This window comes from Microcaecilia unicolor, chromosome 7 (assembly GCF_901765095.1).
Source record: "Microcaecilia unicolor chromosome 7, aMicUni1.1, whole genome shotgun sequence".
NCBI lineage: Eukaryota > Metazoa > Chordata > Amphibia > Gymnophiona > Siphonopidae > Microcaecilia > Microcaecilia unicolor.
The window spans coordinates 279209729-279230152 of NC_044037.1; the positions used below are offsets into that span (position 1 = coordinate 279209729).

The window sequence follows — 20424 nt, forward strand, 5'->3', positions numbered from 1 at the left end:
CTTATTTTTCTTTCTGTCTCTACTAGTGTGGTGGTCAGCATTTCACTTCTCAGCTGTGTAAAGCAGCTACCTTATTTTCTCCTGTTACTCTTACCTTACATACCCATGTGTTCCTTCTTTGCTTCCACCCTATGCTGTCTATTAAGACGTTTTATCGCTTATTGTGTTGACATTGTAATGTAGCATATGTCATACTTTGTGTTATTATTTGAATAGTTTTACTGCCATAATTGTCTATTGCTTATACATAAGTACAAAAGTTCTGCCACACTGGGAAAGACCAAAGGTCCATCGAGCCCAGCATCCTGTCTCCAACAGTGGCCAATCCAGGTCACGTATACTTGGCAAGATCCCAAAAAAGTACAAAACATTTTATACTGCTTATCCCAGAAATAGTGGATTTTCCCGAAGTCCATTTAATAATGGCCTATGGACTTTTCCTTTGGGAAGCTGTCCAAACCTTGTTTTAAACTCCGCTAAGCTAACTGCCTTTACCACATTCTCTGGCAATGAATTCCAGAGTTTAATTACACTTTGAGTGAAGAAAAATTTCTCTGATTTGTTTTAAATTTACTATATTGTAGCTTCATCGCATGCCCCCTAGTCCTAGTATTTTTGGAAAACGTAAACAGATGCTTCACATCTACCCATTAAACTCCACTCATTATTTTATACACCTCTATCATATCTCCTCTCAGCTGCCTTTTCTCCAAGCTGAAGAGCCCTAGCCACTTTAGCCTTTCCTCATAGGGAAGTCGTCCCATCCCCTTTATCATTTTCGTCGCCCTACTTTGCACCTTTTCTAATTCCACTATATCTTTTTTGAGATACGGCGACCAGAATTGAACACAATATTCGAGGTGCAGTCGTACCATGGAGCGATACAAAGGCATTATAACATCCTCATTTTTGTTTTCTATTCCTTTCCTAATAATACCTAACATTCTATTTGCTTTCTTAGCCACAGCAGCACACTGACTCCTAACATGGAACCTTGCATGACTTAGCTATAATTCGGGTTCCTTTTTCCCACATGCATAACTTTGCACTTGCACTTGCTCACATTAAATGTCATCTGCCATTTAGTCTCCCAGTTTCGTAAGGTCCTCTTGCAATTTTTCACAATCCTGTCGAAATTTAACGACTTTGAATAACTTTTTGTGTCATCAGCAAATTTAATTACCTCACTAGTTGCTCCCATCTCTAGGTCATCTAATATAATAAAACGCACCCTCAACTTTCAGAGGACAATGTTCTGAAGCCATGAAGCCATCTGACGTCACTCCCAGGCTGAAGGGTTCGTGGATTCGTGGTGTGAAGCCTTCAAGCCAGCCAGCCGTCTCTGCCCCGCCCTCGCGTCAAACGTCATGACGTCGAGGGCGGAAAAAAAAAAAAAAAATCCGGCAGCGAAGCGTCAGGGAAGGAGGCGGCGCTCCCGACGTCTAGCCTTCCCTTCGCTGTGTTCCGCCTTCTTCTGACGTCAAGGATGACGTCAAAAGAAGGCGAAACACAGCGAAGGGAAAGCTAGACGTCGGGAGCGCCGCCTCCTTTCCTGACGCTTCGCTGCCGGAACCGCCACGGAGGTAAATTTAAAAAGAAGAAAAAAAACAAAAAGGGATGCATGGATGCGACAGCATGGATGTGAAGGGGGGGGCATGGATGCGAAGGGGGGGGCATGGATGCGAAGGGGGGGGGAGAAGAGGGCGGGCCAGGCTGGGACATGGGAGAGAGAGGAGCATGGATGTGAGGGGGGAGGTCATGGAAGGGAGAGAGGGGACTTGCTGGGAAAGGATGAATGGAGGCGGCAGGGGACAGAGGAGCATGGATGGGCATGGATTGGGAGGGCAGGGCTCAGGGAGAGAGGGGAATTGCTGGAAAGGGATGAATGGAGGGGGCAGGGGACAGAGGAGCATGGATGGGCATGGATTGGGAGGGCAGGACTCAGGGAGAGAGGGAAATTGCTGGATAGGGATGAATAGAGGGGACAGATGGGCATGGATGGATATGGATTGCAGGGCAGGGCTCAGGGAGAGAGGGGAATTGCTGGATAGGGATGAATGGAGGGGCCAGGTGACAGAGGAGCATGGATGGGCATGGATTGGAAGGGCAGGACTCATGGAGAGGGGAATTGCTGGATAGGGATGAATGGAGGGGACAGATGGGCATGGATGGATATGGATTGCAGGGCAGGGCTCAGGCAGAGAGGGGAATTGCTGGATAGGGATGAATGGAGGGGGCAGGTGACAGAGTAACATGGATGGCCATGGATTGGGAGGGCAGGGCTCAGGGAGAGAGGGGAATTGCTGGAAAGGGATGAATGGAGGGGGCAGGGGACAGAGGAGCATGGATGGGCATGGATTGGGAGGGCAGGGCTCAGGGAGAGAGGGGAATTGCTGGATAGGGATGAATGGAGGGGACAGGTGACAGAGGAGCATGGATGGGCATTGATTGGGAGGGCAGGGCTCAGGGAGAGAGGGGAATTGCTGGAAAAGGATGAATGGAGGGGGCAGGGGACAGATGGCCATGGATTGGGAGGGCAGGGCTCACACTCTCTCTCTCATATACAATGTCTTTCTGACTCTCTCACACACTCTGTCTCACACTGTATCACATTCACTCTCTATGTGCCACACAGTCACTCACACACTCGCTTGGTCTCATACACTCACTCTCACAGAGAATCTGTGTCTCACACACACTCTTTCTCTCGCCCACAAACACACACTCTCTTTCATACTGTGTCTCACATACACACTTGCACACACTCTCATTCTCACACACACACTCTCTCACAAACACACTCACACCCAGACTCACTCTCTCTCACACACACTCACACTTTCACTCTGACTCTCAAACAGTCACTCTCACATACACTCTCCCAAACATACACACTTCGAGGAAAACCTTGCTAGCGCCCGTTTCATTTGTGTCAGAAACGGGCCTTTTTTACTAGTTTATAAATATGTTAAAAAGCAGCGGTCCCAGCACAGACCCCTGGGAAACCCCACTAACTATCCTTCTCCATTGAGAATACTGACCGTTTAACCCTACTCTCTGTTTTCTCTCTTTTAACCAGTTTTTAATCCACAATAGAACACTACCTCCTATCCCATGACTCTCCAATTTCCTCTGGAGTCTTTCATGAGGTACTTTGTCAAATGCCTTCTGAAAATCCAGATACACAATATCAACCGACTCACCTTTATTATTGATTATTCTTGCTGTACACCTCCTTGAGTGAATTCCTTCGAAAAGGTGGTAAATAAATCCTAATACTTACATAATATATAAGACACATCCAAGTTCTGTGCCTTCAGCATGGAATTGTTTTGCAGGTCTTGGTTTCTTGTGAGTCATTTCCCAGTGCTAACGTTGGTTCTATGAGCTGTCAGTCCCTATTCAACACTCATTATCTGCTTTTATGTGTGGGGAAATTCTTTGTCATTGTACATTTTCAAAATATTATTGTGCTTGCCATGTTAATCTGCCAAGATTGGGAGGCAGAGCCGGTGGTGGGAGGCGGGGCTGGTGGTTGGGAGGCGGGGCTAGTGCTGGGCAGACTAACATGGTCTGTGCCCTGACAATGGCAGATACAAATCAAGGTAAGGTATACACAAAAAGTAGCACATGTGACATTATCTTGTTGGGCAGACTGGATGGACTGTGCAGGTCTTTTTCTGCCATCATCTACTATGTTACTTCAATATGTGGAAAGAAGGGGGTAGTTTTTAAGGTGGGATAAAAGTTGACCTTTTAACACTACCAGGGGTGTCTCTAAGCTGTGGTATCTGCAGGTTAGTGACTGCTGCAGTATTTGAATGGTGCAACTTGTGATCAACCTCGCAAGCTGCGTTATTTATCCTCTCCAGGAGCTTTGGACTGCTAACCCCAGTGGTAATATGGTATTGTGATAGAACAATGGGTTTTTAAGCGTGTGATAATTATTTTGATATTTTCCTGCAATGTATTTCTCTAGTTTGGTGCATGCTGTGTTTTAAGCTGTTGCAAAAAAGTGAATGATTCCTCCTTTAGTTTAAGCACAGAGAGGAAGTGACTGCAGTGATGTGGCCAGCTATTTTCAAATATTGTTGTTCTGGGCTCTGATTGGCCTGGAGTTTGAAGCAGAGGCGTAGCTAGGTGGGACGCCAGGGGAGCGGCCGCTCCCCCAAACAGTCTTCCGCTGGTGCCAGCGCCTATTTTTTACTCAATGTGTTGCATTTAAAACAGGCGCCGGCGGCAGTCCACTCTCTGTTCCCCTGGAGTCTTCAACCTGGCTACACTTCTGGTTTGAAGTTACCCAGGAGTTACTGGCTTTTGCTCCAGTTTCAGCCAGGGAGAAGAGAGAGAAAGAGATCTCTTTGCTGAAGCCTTATGGACAGTTATAGTTGATAACTTGTGAGGAAGTATATATCCTGATCTCCCCAGGTACTATTTAGATAGTATACAAATTTTTAGTTAGTGTTATAATTGATCCATATTTCAGTTACCTGTTATTGTTTTGCTGATTGAACCTTTTCTGTTCATTGTCTTCATTTTTCAGACAATAAACAATTTTAGTTTATTGACTCTGCTTGTCTGGACTGATTAAGAATCCTGGTGGTTTGTATGTTGGGTCTGTGAGTGCTTTCTAGGAACTGTGGGGGCACTGGGAGTGTGGCCCCAGTAACCTAGAAATCACTGGGGAGAATTTGAGATTGGTAGACATACCCAGAGATGGTTGTGACCCAGTCGGTGGGAGGAGGATGCTAGTATAGAGCACAAGCGGCAGGTGCAGGTGGACCTGAGCTGTGCTGGGGATAGACCTTCTAAGTGGCCCCAGACAGGTGGCTAGGCGTTTCGTGACAGGTAATATAACACACTTTATTACCATTTACTGCTGGATTCTATATAGTGTGCCTAGAGATACATGCCAAATTCCAGGCATATTCTATAACAATATGCGTAAATTAATTTGGTTTAACAAGCTAATCAGCATTGATAACAGCACTTAACAAGTAATAAAGAGCACTAATTGGCAATAATTAGAATTTACGCACACAACTTGCTAAGCATATTTTGTAATGAACTGCGCCTAAATTCTAATGTGCACAGTTCAAAAAGGGGTGTGGCTATGGGCAGGGAAATGGGGGTTCCATGGGCATTCCCAAAGTTACACACAAAGTTATAGAATATGGCCCAGTTTGTGTAAATCTACGCACGTGAATTTACGCCACATTTTTGTTGGTGTAAATGGAGGTGCATAGTTTTAGACACTGAGATTTCAATTAAGCATATTCTATATACCGCGTCTAAATCTAGGCACCGCTAATAGAACACGCTTAGGTGGAAACGTTTACCAAGTAGATTTTTTTTAGGCACCTTATACAGAATCTGGTCCTTAGCATGCATTAAGGGTCAAATAATGCATGTTATTGCCTTAACACACTCTTAGCAAATTTCTTTTGTTGGCCCAACTTATTATATCTGTGGCCGGCTTTCGAGAGTTATCCTGTCATCATGACTGATGATGATAAAGAGAGAATAACTCTTGAAAGTACGGCTAAGGTCAATTAAGTTGGACCAATAAAATGGTATCATCCACTGGCAGTAGTTCTAGTCCTCAAGGGCCACCAACAGATCATATTTTCAGATTATCCCTAATGAATATGCATGAAAGGGATTTGCATGCCTACTACCTCAATTTACAAAGTAGTAAATGTAAAAGAAATCAGAGAAAATATTTCTTCACTTAGGGCCCTGTTTATTAAGGTGCGTTAGTGTTTTTAACGCGCCTCCACTTAGCGTGCGTTAACCATGTAGGCACCTATAGGGATATTGTAGGCACGTCCATGGTTAACGCACATTAAAAATGTTAACACGCCTATAACGCTACTTAGTAAACAGGGCCCCTAATGTGCAATTAAACTCTGGAATTCGTTGCCAGAGAATGTGGTAAAAGCAGCTAGCTTAGCGGGATTTCACTTCCTAAAAGAAAAGTCCATAGGCCATTATTAAGATGGACTGGGAAATATCCACTGCTTATTTCTAGGATAAGCAGCATAAAATGTATTGTACTGTTTTGGGATCTTGCCAGGTACTTGTGACTTGGATTGGCCACTTGGAAACAGGATACTGGGCTTGATGGTCCTTCGGTCGGTCCTAGTATGGCAACCCTTATGTTCTTATGTATGTTCTTAAATGTCTCTGATGCACATTCATTAAGGATATCTTGAAAACCTGACCCATTGGTGGCCCTTGAGGACTGGAAGAGGGAACTGCTAATGTACAGTGTGTGTGTTTGTTGACCTGTATTTCCACAAACTATTAATTCGTATGGTCTGGTGTGCTCCGTCCTGCAGATTTTTGGTTGGTCTGCGGTTGGGTGCCGAGATGGATCACAGTTCAAAGAGTAGTGTAGCTCAGAGCAGTGAGTTTGAGTGAACAGTTTTACTTCCCAGTCATGTAATTTGCCTTTTTCTAAAGCATGTGGAGGGACACTGGGCCTGACCTATCATGAGAGGAATAGAATGCTGGAACCAGGGCACTGGCACAAACAGCCAATGAATCCATAAGGTAAGAAAAACAAGAACCACTGCTTTGCTTTATTTTATTCTTTCCGTCGCTTGGTTTTTAGAGTATCCGATCCAAAGTGGAGCTGACGGTCTGGGACAACCCTGAGGATCTCAGCCTGGCCTTCACAGCCACTTGTCAAGATGGTTTGTCCCATCCCGGACTCCGGAAGTGTGAGGATCTCAAAATTGGAGACACTGTGAGTTTTTCTTTTATCTTTATTTTTATTAAAAGTTTCCAAATATTACGAAACATGTAATAGACATCAGTCTCACATTTACACAATGAGATTATTATTAGAGAGCTTTACGAGGATTATCCATCTTGTGGATTGCTTGATAGCCTGCAAAATGGATCTGACTGGTCTTATAACCTATAAAACAGGAAAAGTTCTCTACGATGACGAATCACAGAAGGCAAAAGTAGAGACTAATAGACGATTCACCACTGGAGACGTGAGTCCAACAGTCTTTATTATATCAGAGATAGCGACCCGACACAGGCCGTGTTTCGACGCTAAAAAGCGTCTGCATCAGGGGTCAATAAATACACCAAGTAATGAATGCTTAACGAAGAGTCCTACTTGTATATGTGTTGTCAACTCACTGATCACGTAGCACCAAACAGAATATGCTGGATACAAACTGGACATGGCCTGGATTGAATATCCAGGGATACTGTCAGCAGTGGCCAAAACCTTGCTGACCACTGCCAGCTGAATATTGACCCCATAGTATGCAAAGATTCCAAGCAACTGGGACATTCTGTTGCTCGCATGGAACCCAAGCTGGGTGGGACCCTCATCCCCATGGTGGGGGGGGGGGGGTATTGTATCACCTTGAGACACACACAACTTATAAAATACTATCAGTTATGTGCATTGCAAGGTGTGCTTAGGTGTGCCCTCTTACACTTGCCACCGATATACACTACTGTTCTGTAGTAGCAGCTTAGGTGGACCCCGAAACTGTAATAGAATTGGGCAAAATCAAGTACCACTTTACTGAATTGCCTCCATAGTACCCCATATTCAAAGCTACTCATCTGGGTATCAGCACTGGATAGGAGGCCCTGACCAGAATCAATCACAGATTTTCAGCAGAATTACCACAGACTGGAATGGCTGGGGGGGGGGGGGGGGAATGCAAGATTCCCTGGGCCGAGGCTCAGCACAGGACTCTGTCTCTCTCCTGCTTCTGTGTGTCGGGACCAGAGTGATTGCGTTAACATGATAACCTGGGTCCCGGTACATAGGAGCAGGAGAGTGACAGACGGAGGGAGGAGCAGATGTGGCGGTAAGAGGGTGGGGGGGGGGGGCAGGGTGTGGAGGCCCCAGTTGGGGGGGAGGGGCGGCTGCTGCGGCCCTGCCCCGGGCCTGGCTTTGTCTCTTGGCGACCATGCAGGCTGACAATGTTCGACACCAGTACCCAGATATAATACAGATAACTTGGGACAAGGAAGAGCCTTTCTAAGGGGTCCTTTTACAAAGCATCGGTAAGCCCAATGCGGGCTTATCGCACACAAAATCGGAACTACTGCTGACCCAACTTGGCCACTGGCGGTAGTTCTGGCTCCAGCGTGTGCCATTTCCGGTGCACCGTAAAAAAGAATTTGTTTTTCTAGCGCAGCAATAATTGTGCATTGCTACATGCTGCCCGGTTACTGCTGGGTTGCCGCAGAAGCCCTTACCGCCACCTCAATGGGGGTAAGTACTCCACGCCGCATGGCCACACGGTAAGAGTTATCTTGCCGCATGGCCATTTTTTGGGGAGCTTTTTACCCGCAGGACCCTTTTTCCCATAGCGTAGTAAAAGGACCCCTAAGTTATCCAGATCTGTATCAGCGCTATACCAGGATATCAGGTGCTGATATGTGGATATTAAGCAGTGGCGTAGCTACATGGGGGCCTGGGCCCCCATAGATTTGGCCCTGGACCCCCCTGCCGATGACCCTCTCGACCTCCCCCCTCCCGTCGCCAACCCGCCATCGCCTACCTCTGCTGGCGGGGGACCCCAACCCCCGCCAGCCGAGGTCCTCTTCTTCAGGCGCAAGGCTTCGTTCGGTTTCTGAGTCTGACGTCCTGCACATACTGTTTCTGAGTCTGACGTCCTAAATATTTACTACATGGCCATTTCCTTTTTTTTTTTTTTTTTAAACCTTCTTTTACCCACTGCGGTAAAAGGGGGCCTCGGTGCACGGCAAATCCACGTGCTGACGTCACTGTAGGGCCCCTTTTACCACAACTTGGTGAAAGGACCCCTAAATGATCAGCTATTGGTATAAATTCAGGTGGAGTGGATCTTGCAGGGGTTGGACCAGGTGACCTCTTGAGGGATTCTTTCAACCCTAATAGTGGAGGAGTGGGCTAGTGGTTAGGGTGGTGGACTTTGGTCCTGGGGAACTGAGGAACTGAGTTCGATTCCCACTTCAGGCACAGGCAGCTCCTTGTGACTCTGGGCAAGTCACTTAACCCTCCATTGCCCCATGTAAGCCGCATTGAGCCTGCCATGAGTGGGAAAGCGCGGGGTACAAATGTAACTAAAATAAATAATTCCTGTAAGGTATTTTTTTAATGGTGTGCTGCAGTTATTTTCTTACAAAACCAGTGGAGCGGACGAGAAAGGCAGGAAATCTTTTATTAACAGTTCTTCGATCTGACTCCACACAGACCGTGTTTCACGACAGGGCCTGCGTCAGGAGTCAAAATACAAATACGAAAATATACAAATGTATGAAATATATAAAACTAGGAAAAAATGCCCGTTTCTGAGCGCAATGAAACGGGCGCTAGCAAGGGGCCCCCTCCCTCCGTCCCTCCGAGCTACTTGCCTTGCTCGGGGTTTGCGTCGCTGTGTGGGGGGAGGGTTTTGTTGGTTTTTTTTTTTGCTGCGCCTCCGTGGCCGTGCCTGTGGCATTTCCGTTTCGGCCCTCGAGTGTCATAGCTCCGCCCTCGACGTCATGACGTTTTGACGCGAGGGCGGTGCAGACACTCCAGGGCACACCGGATATCTCGGGCGCCTCAACTTCCGTGGAGGCTTCATAGAACGTTGAGGTTGCCTTTTATATAGAGAGATTTCATACCTATATGTATTGTATATTTTATGTGTTTTATACATTTGTATATTTTCTTGGCACAACAGTTCTTGCTGTTGGTTTTAACTAGTCATTTAGGGCCTCTATTATCAGGCCACGCAAGCGGCTCCTGGTGTGGTAATGCCAACAAATCCTATTCACTTTGCCACACAGGAACTGCTTGTGCGGCTTGATAAAAGAGGCCCTTAATTCTTTTATACATATGTAAAATTGATATAAATCATTTTTGATATGGACTTTGTTGTATTCTCCCGACACACCATCATTTTCTACTTTTTAAATTTTATTGTGTATTATTTTATGTGGTTGACAATTTGTGGGTCAACATTCATTTGAATTTCATATAAATGTATATTTGATGTTAGTCATCATTTCTATGGGTTTTATTATGCTGCATTTTATGTATATTGATATAACTGTAGACTCCTGACACAGGCCCTGTCGCCAAAACAGGGTCCGTGTTGTGTCAGATCGACGAACTGTTAGTAAAAGATTTCCTGCATTTCTTGTCCACTCCTCTGTTTTGTTTACTTTGTGCAGAGTGCAGATCCTTGTTTCTGTTTTTGCTGTTAATTTCTTTACTCATACTACCCCTCTCCTCAAGACCCTTCACTGGCTCCCTATCCGTTTTCGCATCCTGTTCAAACTTCTTCTACTAACCTATAAATGTACTCACTCTGCTGCTCCCCAGTATCTCTCCACACTCGTCCTTCCCTACACCCCTTCCCGTGCACTCCGCTCCATGGATAAATCCTTCTTATCTGTTCCCTTCTCCACTACTGCCAACTCCAGACTTCGCGCCTTCTGTCTCGCTGCACCCTACGCCTGGAATAAACTTCCTGAGCCCCTATGTCTTGCCCCATCCTTGGCCACCTTTAAATCTAGACTGAAAGCCCACCTCTTTGACATTGCTTTTGACTCGTAACCACTTGTAACCACTCGCCTCCACCTACCCTCCTCTCTTCCTTCCCGTTCACATTAATTGATTTGATTTGCTTACTTTATTTATTTTTTGTCTATTAGATTGTAAGCTCTTTGAGCAGGGACTGTCTTTCTTCTATGTTTGTGCAGCGCTGCGTACGCCTTGTAGCGCTATAGAAATGCTAAATAGTAGTAGTTCCTTAATTCTGACTCAAATAATGAAGGAAATGCTGGCTGTAGAGGGAACTAGCATGATCAGCCTTTAAGTAGCACGCAGTGGCCTATGGCAAGGTTACACGCTGGTGTTACATAACCGGCAGTGAGAAGTCAGTCAGCAGCGATGCAGATTCTTTATCCTAAGCCTGCCTTCAGGACAGATGGAAATGTCCTAAAATAGAGGGTTCTGTGGGTTACAATATAATGTCATGGGTGATTTCCTGGCACTCAAGAGAATTTGACCACAAACAAGACCCGCTATGCCCCAGTTTCCGGCGTTGGCTCCTGGGTAGGCTTTCTAGTTAACAGGTACATTTGCAGAAAATTATCTTTAGTTTTATATCACTTAATATGCAGGGCCACCAAAAGACAGAGCCCGGACAGGGCCACTGCAGCTACCGCCCCTCTCCATTTGGGCCACCGGCCTTGCCCCCCCCCCCCCAACTCAGGCCACTGCCACCCCCTTGCCCCTTCCCATCATGTGTCTGCTTCTCCTTTGGTCTGTCACTCTCATAATTCAAACACAGACAGCGTTTCACCTAACACTACCTGCATCAGCCCTAATATCTTCCTTCTGCCGCTCCCCGGCCCCTCCTTTGACATAACTTCTTGTTTCCTCAAGGGGCGTTTTCCTATCTTACACTTTAGTTCTTTTCTAACTTTTTTTTTTAAATTAGCCTGTAAACTGCTTAGGTCTGTGTTCAATATAGCGGTATAGCAAATCTACTATAATAAAACTCACCCTCAACGTTCTGAGGACACTGACGTCAGTGAAGCCAAGCCACTGACTTCAGTTCCTTCAGGTTCATGGTGGTGAAGCCACCGGGCCCCGCCCTCGCGTCAAACGTCATGACATCGAGGGCGGAGCAAACGTTGAGGGTGAGTTTTATTACTGTACCTGTGCTCCGCCCTCGCGTCAAAACGCGATGACGTCGAGGGCGGCCCAGGAAAATCGCCACCCACACAGAGCTACGACAACGCTAACAACAGCGGCGGCGCACAAACCAGCTACAACCGCAACGAGCCACGGGGCGGCCCAGGAAAATCGCCACTGTTCTTCGCGTGTGAGTCACCCCCCCCCCCTCCAAAAAAAGCTAGCGCCTGTTTCATTGCTCTGAGAAATGGGCCTTCTTTCCTAGTGTTGAAATAAAGACACAGGGGCCGATGCGGGTAACGTTAGTTGAAATGCTGTCGGTATTCAGGAGGGGGAAATTGCCTTTATTTATTTAACACATTTATACCCCACATTTTCCCACCAGAAGCAGGCTCAATGTGGCTTACACAAGACCGTAGGGAAAACTACAGTTCAGAATAGTACAATTAAACACTATATACAATGTAAAATGATGAACGTAAAGGTATCATATAAAACAGTAGATGTAATAAGGGTGAATAGGCACATACATGCACAGATTTACACCTGACTGGGTGCAAACATTTGTGCCCTACTGGGGATTCATCTAATAGTCTGTTTGATAAAGGTACATACTGTATGTTGCCTTTATAAAATACCAAAACGAGTCGCACAAAATCAAATTTAAAAAAAACAACAAAACCTTAAGAATAAATTCAAAATGATTTGCAGAAAACCTCAAGGCTAATATTGAAGGGCTATCATCAGTGAAGCTAATATGGACTGATGGTAGAAGGATCAGCCTTTATGTAATAAACATACTAAAGGTACATTTTTTTTTGCATTTTTCCTAGGTATTGTGTTATAAAATCCCCCCTCCCTGCCCCCTTCCCGCACGTGTCTCTCAAGTAGTGGTGGACATTAACTATTCTCCATACCTCACACCACACCCAGGACAGGACAGTAATTGGAAAAGAGTCTGTCTTGTAGTTGGGAAGCCTTCATGTTATCTGTTATACAGCAGGCAATGTACAAGTTGACACATTTATCTTTGGGTTTAGAAATTCCAGCATTCAGGCCCTGATGATCAGTTTCCCGTGCTGTTCTGAATAGCGCCGCAGGGAAAAATACTGCCAGAACAGTACAGAAAATGAACTTCCCTATGATCAGCACTAATAACATGTAAATTTATGCACGTTATTAGTTCTGATCATCGGGGGACTTCTGTGGAAGGATTGTGCTTGGGCATGTGCTCAGACACAGTCCTCCCGCAGAAGAGGCTTGACAGGTCCAGGTTGTAAAAAACAAAAAAAAAAAACCCCGGACCTTTCAAACCTAAGGCCAAGCCCCCAGGCACAAGGGCCTGGAGGTCCAGTGGACCTCCAGACCCCCTACCTCCCCCAAATTCCCTCCCCCACCAACAATAAACTTTACTAGCCTCCCCTAGCCCCTCCAGACTCCTAAACCCCCCAGAAACCCCCATACCTTGAAACAGGAGGAGGGAGTAGCACTCCCTCCCTCCAGTGAGCGCCACCTCAAAATGAGTGTGCTCTGTCCTGCTTGGTGCATCCTGAGATGCGCTGGATGTGGCCCTTACATGGTAGTGAAGCCCTACCCAGCCATCCCAGGATGCAGTAGGCAGGGCAGGGCACCACCATTTTGAGGTGGCGCTCATTGGAGGGAGGTAGTGCTACTCCCTCCTCCTATTTCAAAGTACAGGGGAACCTGGGGGGCACTAGACCATCAGGCCAGCCCCCGGGTGAGTGGGGGACTAGTAGGGGTCCCACTAGACCACCAGGTTTTTTAAATTGTTGGGGGATTTTTTATGGTGGGTAGGGGGTCTGGAGGTCTACCGGACCTCCAGTCCTTTGTGTTTGGATGGGGAGGTGGGGGGGAGGGCATGGAAACAAGCAAATACATGCTGGACAGGTTCTCCCCATTCCTCCCCAATGCCCTGGCAAACCCTAACACCAGCTCCGAGCTGGCGTAGCATTTACCGTGGGAACAGCACCTTTGGAGCACTGCCCGCTGAGCGTTGGGGAGGAATATTAATTCCCTTGTTTAGCGTGCATTTGCATGCAGTTAGCATTGAGAGCCGGCGAGTTCGTTATTATACGCGCTCGCCAGCTCTGATCATCGGGCGCTGGCAAACACGGGCGCTAGTCTGGCATTAATGGCCTCTAGTGCCCATGTTTGCCTTTGATCATCAACCCATCAGGGCATTCTCTAGGTTTACACTTCCCCTTTCCCAGTAGAGTTTCACTTCCTGTGCCGGTGGGTCTGTGGAAGCTGTTTTGCTGTTGTAAATCACCAATTCTGAAAAGTAAGCAGAGTTGTAGACCACAGAGAAAAACACACTTGCTCAGCAGCAGACAGTTCTCATGAATGATTCTTTCCCCTCGTGCCTCTAACCCAACTCGACTCGGCAGGGATTATAGCTTCAGCAGTCGGCCCAGACCCACAAGATTTCTCCTATCCTGAGACACACCCCCCCCCCCCCTTCAGGGGAGAGGGGCTGTTGGAGGGGTCACTGCCGTTCATTAATTCTCCTGGTCATGCAGGGGAAGGGACTGTGGTGGAGAATAGTGGCCTTGAATTAGATACTTGGGTCTGCTCCAGATATGCAACACAAGCTGAAAAAGTTCATTTTCTCTGCTGACTTGACTTTGCTTTTGTACAGATTGATCCTAAAACTGGAACCTTAAAAATTTCTAACGTCCTTGTAAACTTCTAATTTCTCAAGGCTTCTAACGTCATAAAAATAAGCAGTAAGTTAGTGATTCTGAAATTGCTCGGCAAACCATCCATATTCAACGCGTGCGGCCCTAAAACTGAAATAGTTATATATTTATATACGTGTATATAGGGGCTTATGTTAGCTTTGTTACAGAGTTTGGTATAACCTCGATATTTTGTGGACCAGACCACAAACGTCGCCAGAAATCAGATTGTTTGGGGCACTTGTGGTTACATCTGTGTACTGCAGGTCTGAATTACCACGTCTTCTGTTTCTAAATTCTCCAGCCTTGTCTTTTCTCAGTGGGGAGGGTGAGTGAGGAAGATGCCAGTCCACAGCTGATGTCTGGTCACCCTCAGCGGGTTTCTTGAAACCTGAAGTGGTAAGAGTCTTGGAGGGGGAGAGGAGGTGCCTAGCAGTGTTCACATGTAGTTGAACATCCAGAGCACTTCCTCATAGCTGAGAAGCTATAGGTTTCTTTTCACAGCTCTGAACGTTTTAGCGTCTTTTTGCCGAATGAGCCCTGGTCACATGATCTGCGTGTGCCAGTTGAGCTAGTCATTCTGTTTACTGCACTTGGCACACTGCACGTTCAGAAATGGTGAACAGCTCTGAAAGATTACTTCAAAACTATGTAAGCCAGTGGTTCCCAATCTGTTGGTCAGAAGGACACCAAATGGGGTCACAGAAATAGGGCTGCTCCCCTCCCTCTGGGTCTCCACAGTGCACTGTTGAGAAAAGGCCTCAGGCCCATATCCCCGTAGTGGCAGTTAGCATGCCTGAACCAGGGGCATAGCCAGACTTCGGCGGGAGGGGGGTCCAGAGCCCGAGGTGAGGGGGCACATTTTAGTCCCCCCCCCCCCCGGCACCTCCGCCATTGCCGCCCCCCCTGCCGCCGCTACCACCACCAACAACAACTTTGACCCACCCCCCTGCCGCCGCCGTTGCCTACCTTTGCTGGCAGGGGACCCCAATCCCCACCAGCCGAGGCCCTCTTCTTCCCGCGCAAGGCTTCGTTCTGTTTCTGACGTCCTGCACGTACAACGTGCAGGATGTCAGAAACAGAACATAAGTACATAAGTATTGCCATACTTGGAAAGACCAAAGATCCATCGAGCCCAGCATCCTGTTTCCAACAGTGGCCAATCCAGGTCACAAATACCCGGCAAGATCGAAGCCTTGTGCGGGAGGAAGAGGACCTCGGCTGGCGGGGGTTAGGGTCCCCCGCCAGCAAAGGTAGCCCACGGCGGCGGCTGGGGTTGGCGGCGGGAGGGGGGTCGAGAGGGTCGTCGGCAGGGGGGTCCAGGGCCAAATCTACGGGGGCCCAGGCCCCCGTGGCCCCACTGGCGTGAACGTTCTGTTAAACTAGAGACCAGTGCAAAGTACTGGAGTCTGGGAACGTACTCTAGGGTTACCATATGGCTCCAGAAAAAGGAGGACGGATTGAGCCAGCCGGGTTTTACTTCCATTGCTTTCAATGGAAGTAAAACCCGGCTGGCGCAATTGCTTTCCATTGACAGCAATGGAAGTAAAACCCGGATGGCTCAATCCGTCCTCCTTTTTCTGGAGCCATATGGTAACCCTAACTCTGGCGCCAGAGATGCCAAGTTACCCAGTTCCAGGCTGGAGATTTTGGGACAGTCCTGGATTTCTGATCAGCCCCATCCTGGTGCATTATGGGACTTGCAGCACTGTTTTCAATGGGCAGGATCAGGCCCTACAATCCCACACTACTTTGGAGGACTGGCCTAGGATCGGGTAACACACAGGGCCCTGCGTTAAATGCTGTTATTGCTGAAGTCTTCATGCTTTGTGTAAGTAAATGAGGACAGTGGAGGTTTGATTTTGTTCTCATCATCATCTGGGGTCATGTGAATTTTTAAGTGTTGAAATGGGATTTGAGGAAACCTAATTTAAGCAATCTGAAAAAAAACCTGCTTTGCAGAAACAGTGATTATTCCTCGAAAGGTTATCAATAGAAATCAAACAAAATAAAACATGGAAAATAAAATAAGATGATACCTTTTTTATTGGACATAACTTAATACATTTTTTGATTAGCTTTCGAAGGTTGCCCTTCTTCGTCAGATCGGAAACAAGCAAATGTGGTAGCAGATAGCATATATAAGAGAAACATCAAAGCATTACTCTGACAGGGTGGGGGTGGGTAGGAGGTATGCTTGGGGACATCAAAGCAGTGGCGTTCCGAGGGGCGCTGACACCCGGGGCGGATCGCCGATGCGGCCCGCCCCCCCGGGTGCAGCACCCCCCCCGTGCAGTGCAACCCCCCCCCCCCCCCCGGCGAAGGGACACCCCACCCCAGCGAAAGAACCCCCCCCCCCACCCGGGTGCACGCCGCTGGGGGGGGGTGCCGCGCGCTGGTCAGTGTCGTTGGTTTCCATGCTCCCTCTGCCCCGGAACAGGTTACTTCCTGTTCCGGGGCAGAGGGAGCATGGAAACCAACGACACTGACCAGCGCGCAGCACCCCCCCAGCGGCATGCACCCGGGGTGGACCGCCCCCCCCCCCCCCCCCCCCCCTTGGTACGCCACTGCATCAAAGCATTTCATTGATATTCTAACAGGATGAGTGTTGGTAGGTGAGAGGAGGGTGATAAACAGAGAAATACTTTTGCTATTTGAGATTTTCTTGGGCCTGTGGCAATGACATTATTTGGTCTGTTGTGGCCTTTGATGGGTCTTAGGCCTGCAGTGCAGATGAATGTAACAGTTGAGAAGGCTTCATAGTATGCCTTCACTCTCTTCAGTACATTTATTTAACTGTTTCTTATCAGACCGTGTTTTCCCAGTCCCCCTTTTCTTTCCTCTATCCCAGAAGAAACTGTTAGGAAAGTTATCTTCTGCCAAGGTTGTGGAACTGTGTCCAGAAATGCCAAGTTACCCAGCTCCAGGCTGGAGATTTTGGAAAAAAAAGCACTACAAATCCCACAGTGCTTTGGGATGTAAGTTCAAAATCAGGACTGTCCCGAAATCTCCAGCCTAGAGATCGGTAACTTGGTATGTCAGAGAATGAATGGGTACAATACCCTGCTCTCCATCTCCTTCGTGCCCCCACCACCCAGAGACATAGCTAGGTGGGGTGCAAGGGCTGCCGCATCCCCCCCCCCCGGGCTGCCCCCTTACGTTTCTGTCTCTGAGTCACTGCTGCGCTGATCTCTCCTGCTCCAGTGCGCCTGTGTGCCAGGAATCAGGACCCGGATGATTGCATTAGCGCGATATCGTTAATGTGATCATCCAGGTTCTGGGCGGCATGCAGGAGCAGGAGAGGACAGACCCGGAAGCAGGCAGGAAGAAGCCTGCCCTTGCAGATCAGCAACGTGGCCGCGCCAGAGAAGAGGACTTCGGCTGGCGGGGGTTGGGGACCCCCGCCAGCAAAGGTACCCGACGGCAGTGGTGGGGGAGGGTTGGCGGCGGGGGGAAGAGGGGGTCAAAAGGGTTGGCGCTGGGGGGGGGTCAAAATGGCAGGGGGGGGGGGGTCGGTGGTGCCAGGGGGAGCTAAAATGTGCCCCCTCACCTCGGGCTCTGGACCCCCCTCTCGCCAAAGTCTGGCTACGCCCCTGAGCTGCACTGGAAGGAGTTCAAGGCGCTTTCAAGGAATTCTCCAGCTGGCCTTGGGGTTCCTCACTAGCTTCTGTTGAATGGACCTGAGCCCAAAGTGGGTGCGCCCCGAGCCCACCTGTGGCTACATAATTATTGCAGGAGCAGAAGCAGAGAGCTAAAAAATTTCCACAGTTTCAGCTGCTTAAAGGAATTCAAGGATCTTGGAACTGCAGTTCCCCGTGAATTTGGATTTGCTAGAGTTTGTGCTGTGGAGTCAGTCTGTCTGTCCAAACCTACGCTGCAGAGATAGAAGAGCAGCATAAAAAAACAGGTGCAATGGATAGCAGCAGGGAGGCTGATTTCAAACACTGAAAGAACTCAAAAATCTACTCTTAGTAATTAAAATCCTTTATGGTACTCCAGGATTAGAGTATTTATTTTATTATTTATTTATTTGTTACATTTGTATCCCACATTTTCCCACCTATTTGTAGGCTCAATGTGGCTTACATAGTATCGGAGAGGTGTTTGCAGGCTCCGGTGAGAACAAATACAAAGTGTTGTTATCCTATATAATAATTGTCACCACCAGTGTTCTAACGTAGCTGCCTGTGTCCGTGGCTCCTGGAGTTGCTGAGCTAGGCTCCGTAGCCAGGCTGACGTCACTCACAGCTGATTCCCAGGCAGGGGGAGGAGTAGGGAAACACGTGGAGCAAGTTGCTCCGCGTGTTTCCCTACTCCTCCCCCTGCCTGGGAATCAGCTGTGAGTGCGCCGCTCAAACACCCCCTCGGCGCATCACCCAAGCCCCCCCCCAGCACATCAAACACCCCCCCCCCCCCCCCCCCTGAAGCACATCAACCCCCTCGCCACCCGCAGCTGCCACTGGTAACCCTGTCCGGCCGCTGCTGCTTCTCCTGTTGAGCAGCAGCGGCCGCTACAAAAAGAAAAAAAGCCATAAATGTTTTAAAACATCAAGCGTGGCACCACAGACAGCCATCAGGCATTGCCTGTCGGTTCTGCAGCCGCTCCTCTCTCCTCCACGTCACTGTCCCTGGAGTAAGACCCCGGAGGAGCGCAGCGACGTGAGAGGCGAGAGGAGGAGCGGCTGCAGAGCCACCATTTTTAGTAGACTGGTCCCCCAGATCTCCCAGGAGAGCAATGGACCAACCTAGGGGGCACTGCTGTGGACTTCATATAAATGCTCCCAGGTACACATCTCACCATTGCTCCCTTGTCTTGTCTGCTGAGCCCTCTAAAACCCACTGCCCCCAACTGTACACAATTATTTATTTTATTTATTAGGATTTATTTACCGCCTTTTTGAAGGCATTCACTCAAGGCAGTGTACAGTAAGAATAGATCAAACATGAGCTATAGGCAATTACAGCAGTAAAAATATTCAAAACAATACAAAGTATGGCATAGTATACTACCTACAATGTCAACACAAAACATAATAGCCCTTATGGGTGAAGGGGTCACCTTTATGTAGGTACAGTAGGTTTCTGGTGAGTTTTGGAGAGCTCACAGTTTCCACCACAAGTATAACAGTTAGAGTGGGATATGGGCCTGAGTCCTTTTCTCAACAGTGCACTGCACCCACCACTATACTACTCCGGGGACTTGCATGCTGCTTTAATAGACCTGGTTATAATATCTGAGACTGTCATAAAGGCTGGTAGGTAATATGTTTATTCACATTTTTGGGGGGTGGGAGGGGGTCATCTCTGATTCCCTCCAGTGGTCATCTGGTCATTTAGGTCACTTTTTGTGCCTTATTCGTAAAAACACAGGTTTAGACCAAAGTGTTTAGATTTTTGCTCTGGACGTTTTTGTTTTGTTTCATTATGGCTGTAAAACATCCAAGCGTTAGGCGTGCTGTAAGCCCGTCTTCAAAGCACCCCTGACACGCCCCCTTATGATTGGGACACATTGCAGATGAACTGTGTATATGGACATTTGCAAAACAGGTTTTCAAAATGCTGATTTGGATGTGTTGAGAAGATTTTCTTCCAAATGCTTCGTTCTGACACTTCTTAAACATTTTTCTCCTTTGAAAATGAGCCCCATAGACGGATAAGAGAGTGTGGAAGGAGTTTGAGGAGTGTGAGTGACTAATTTAAGGAGGACATTGCCTCATTTTAGTGAACCCTTGCCTGTAGAAGAAATTTGTGCTCTGTCCTGGGAGGAAGAGTGGAAAACCTCGGAGGGAAGAGGGGGAGCCCCAGGTCTCATCTCAGTAACTCACTACTAGAGGTTTGAGATAGCCAGCCAATGGACCTCATGTGCTTTTCTGCTTGGAAAGTGAGAGAACATTGAGCAGTGGAAACTGTGGGATATGCACATTTTTGTTTCCTGAGTTCATCTTAAATGGTCCTACTCTGCTCTACTGTTTTGATTTGGCTTCTGCATTACAGTTTTTTCTGGTTTGGAACAAAATTGGGGTTGCAAATATATACGTATTTCTTATGCGGAAGGCATAGAGTGAGTGA

At 47.7% G+C, this 20424-nt stretch overlaps 1 protein-coding gene across 1 annotated transcript in view; it reads left to right on the forward strand.

The window, feature by feature from the left end:
- The window catches only part of ITGB5 (integrin subunit beta 5), a 210964-nt gene that overhangs the window by 123597 nt on the left and 66943 nt on the right, over nucleotides 1-20424 (forward strand). The window contains exon 9 of the mRNA XM_030209136.1: nucleotides 6617-6751. Within this exon, the coding sequence (XP_030064996.1) occupies nucleotides 6617-6751 (135 nt within the window). The remainder of the gene's footprint in view (nucleotides 1-6616; nucleotides 6752-20424) is intronic.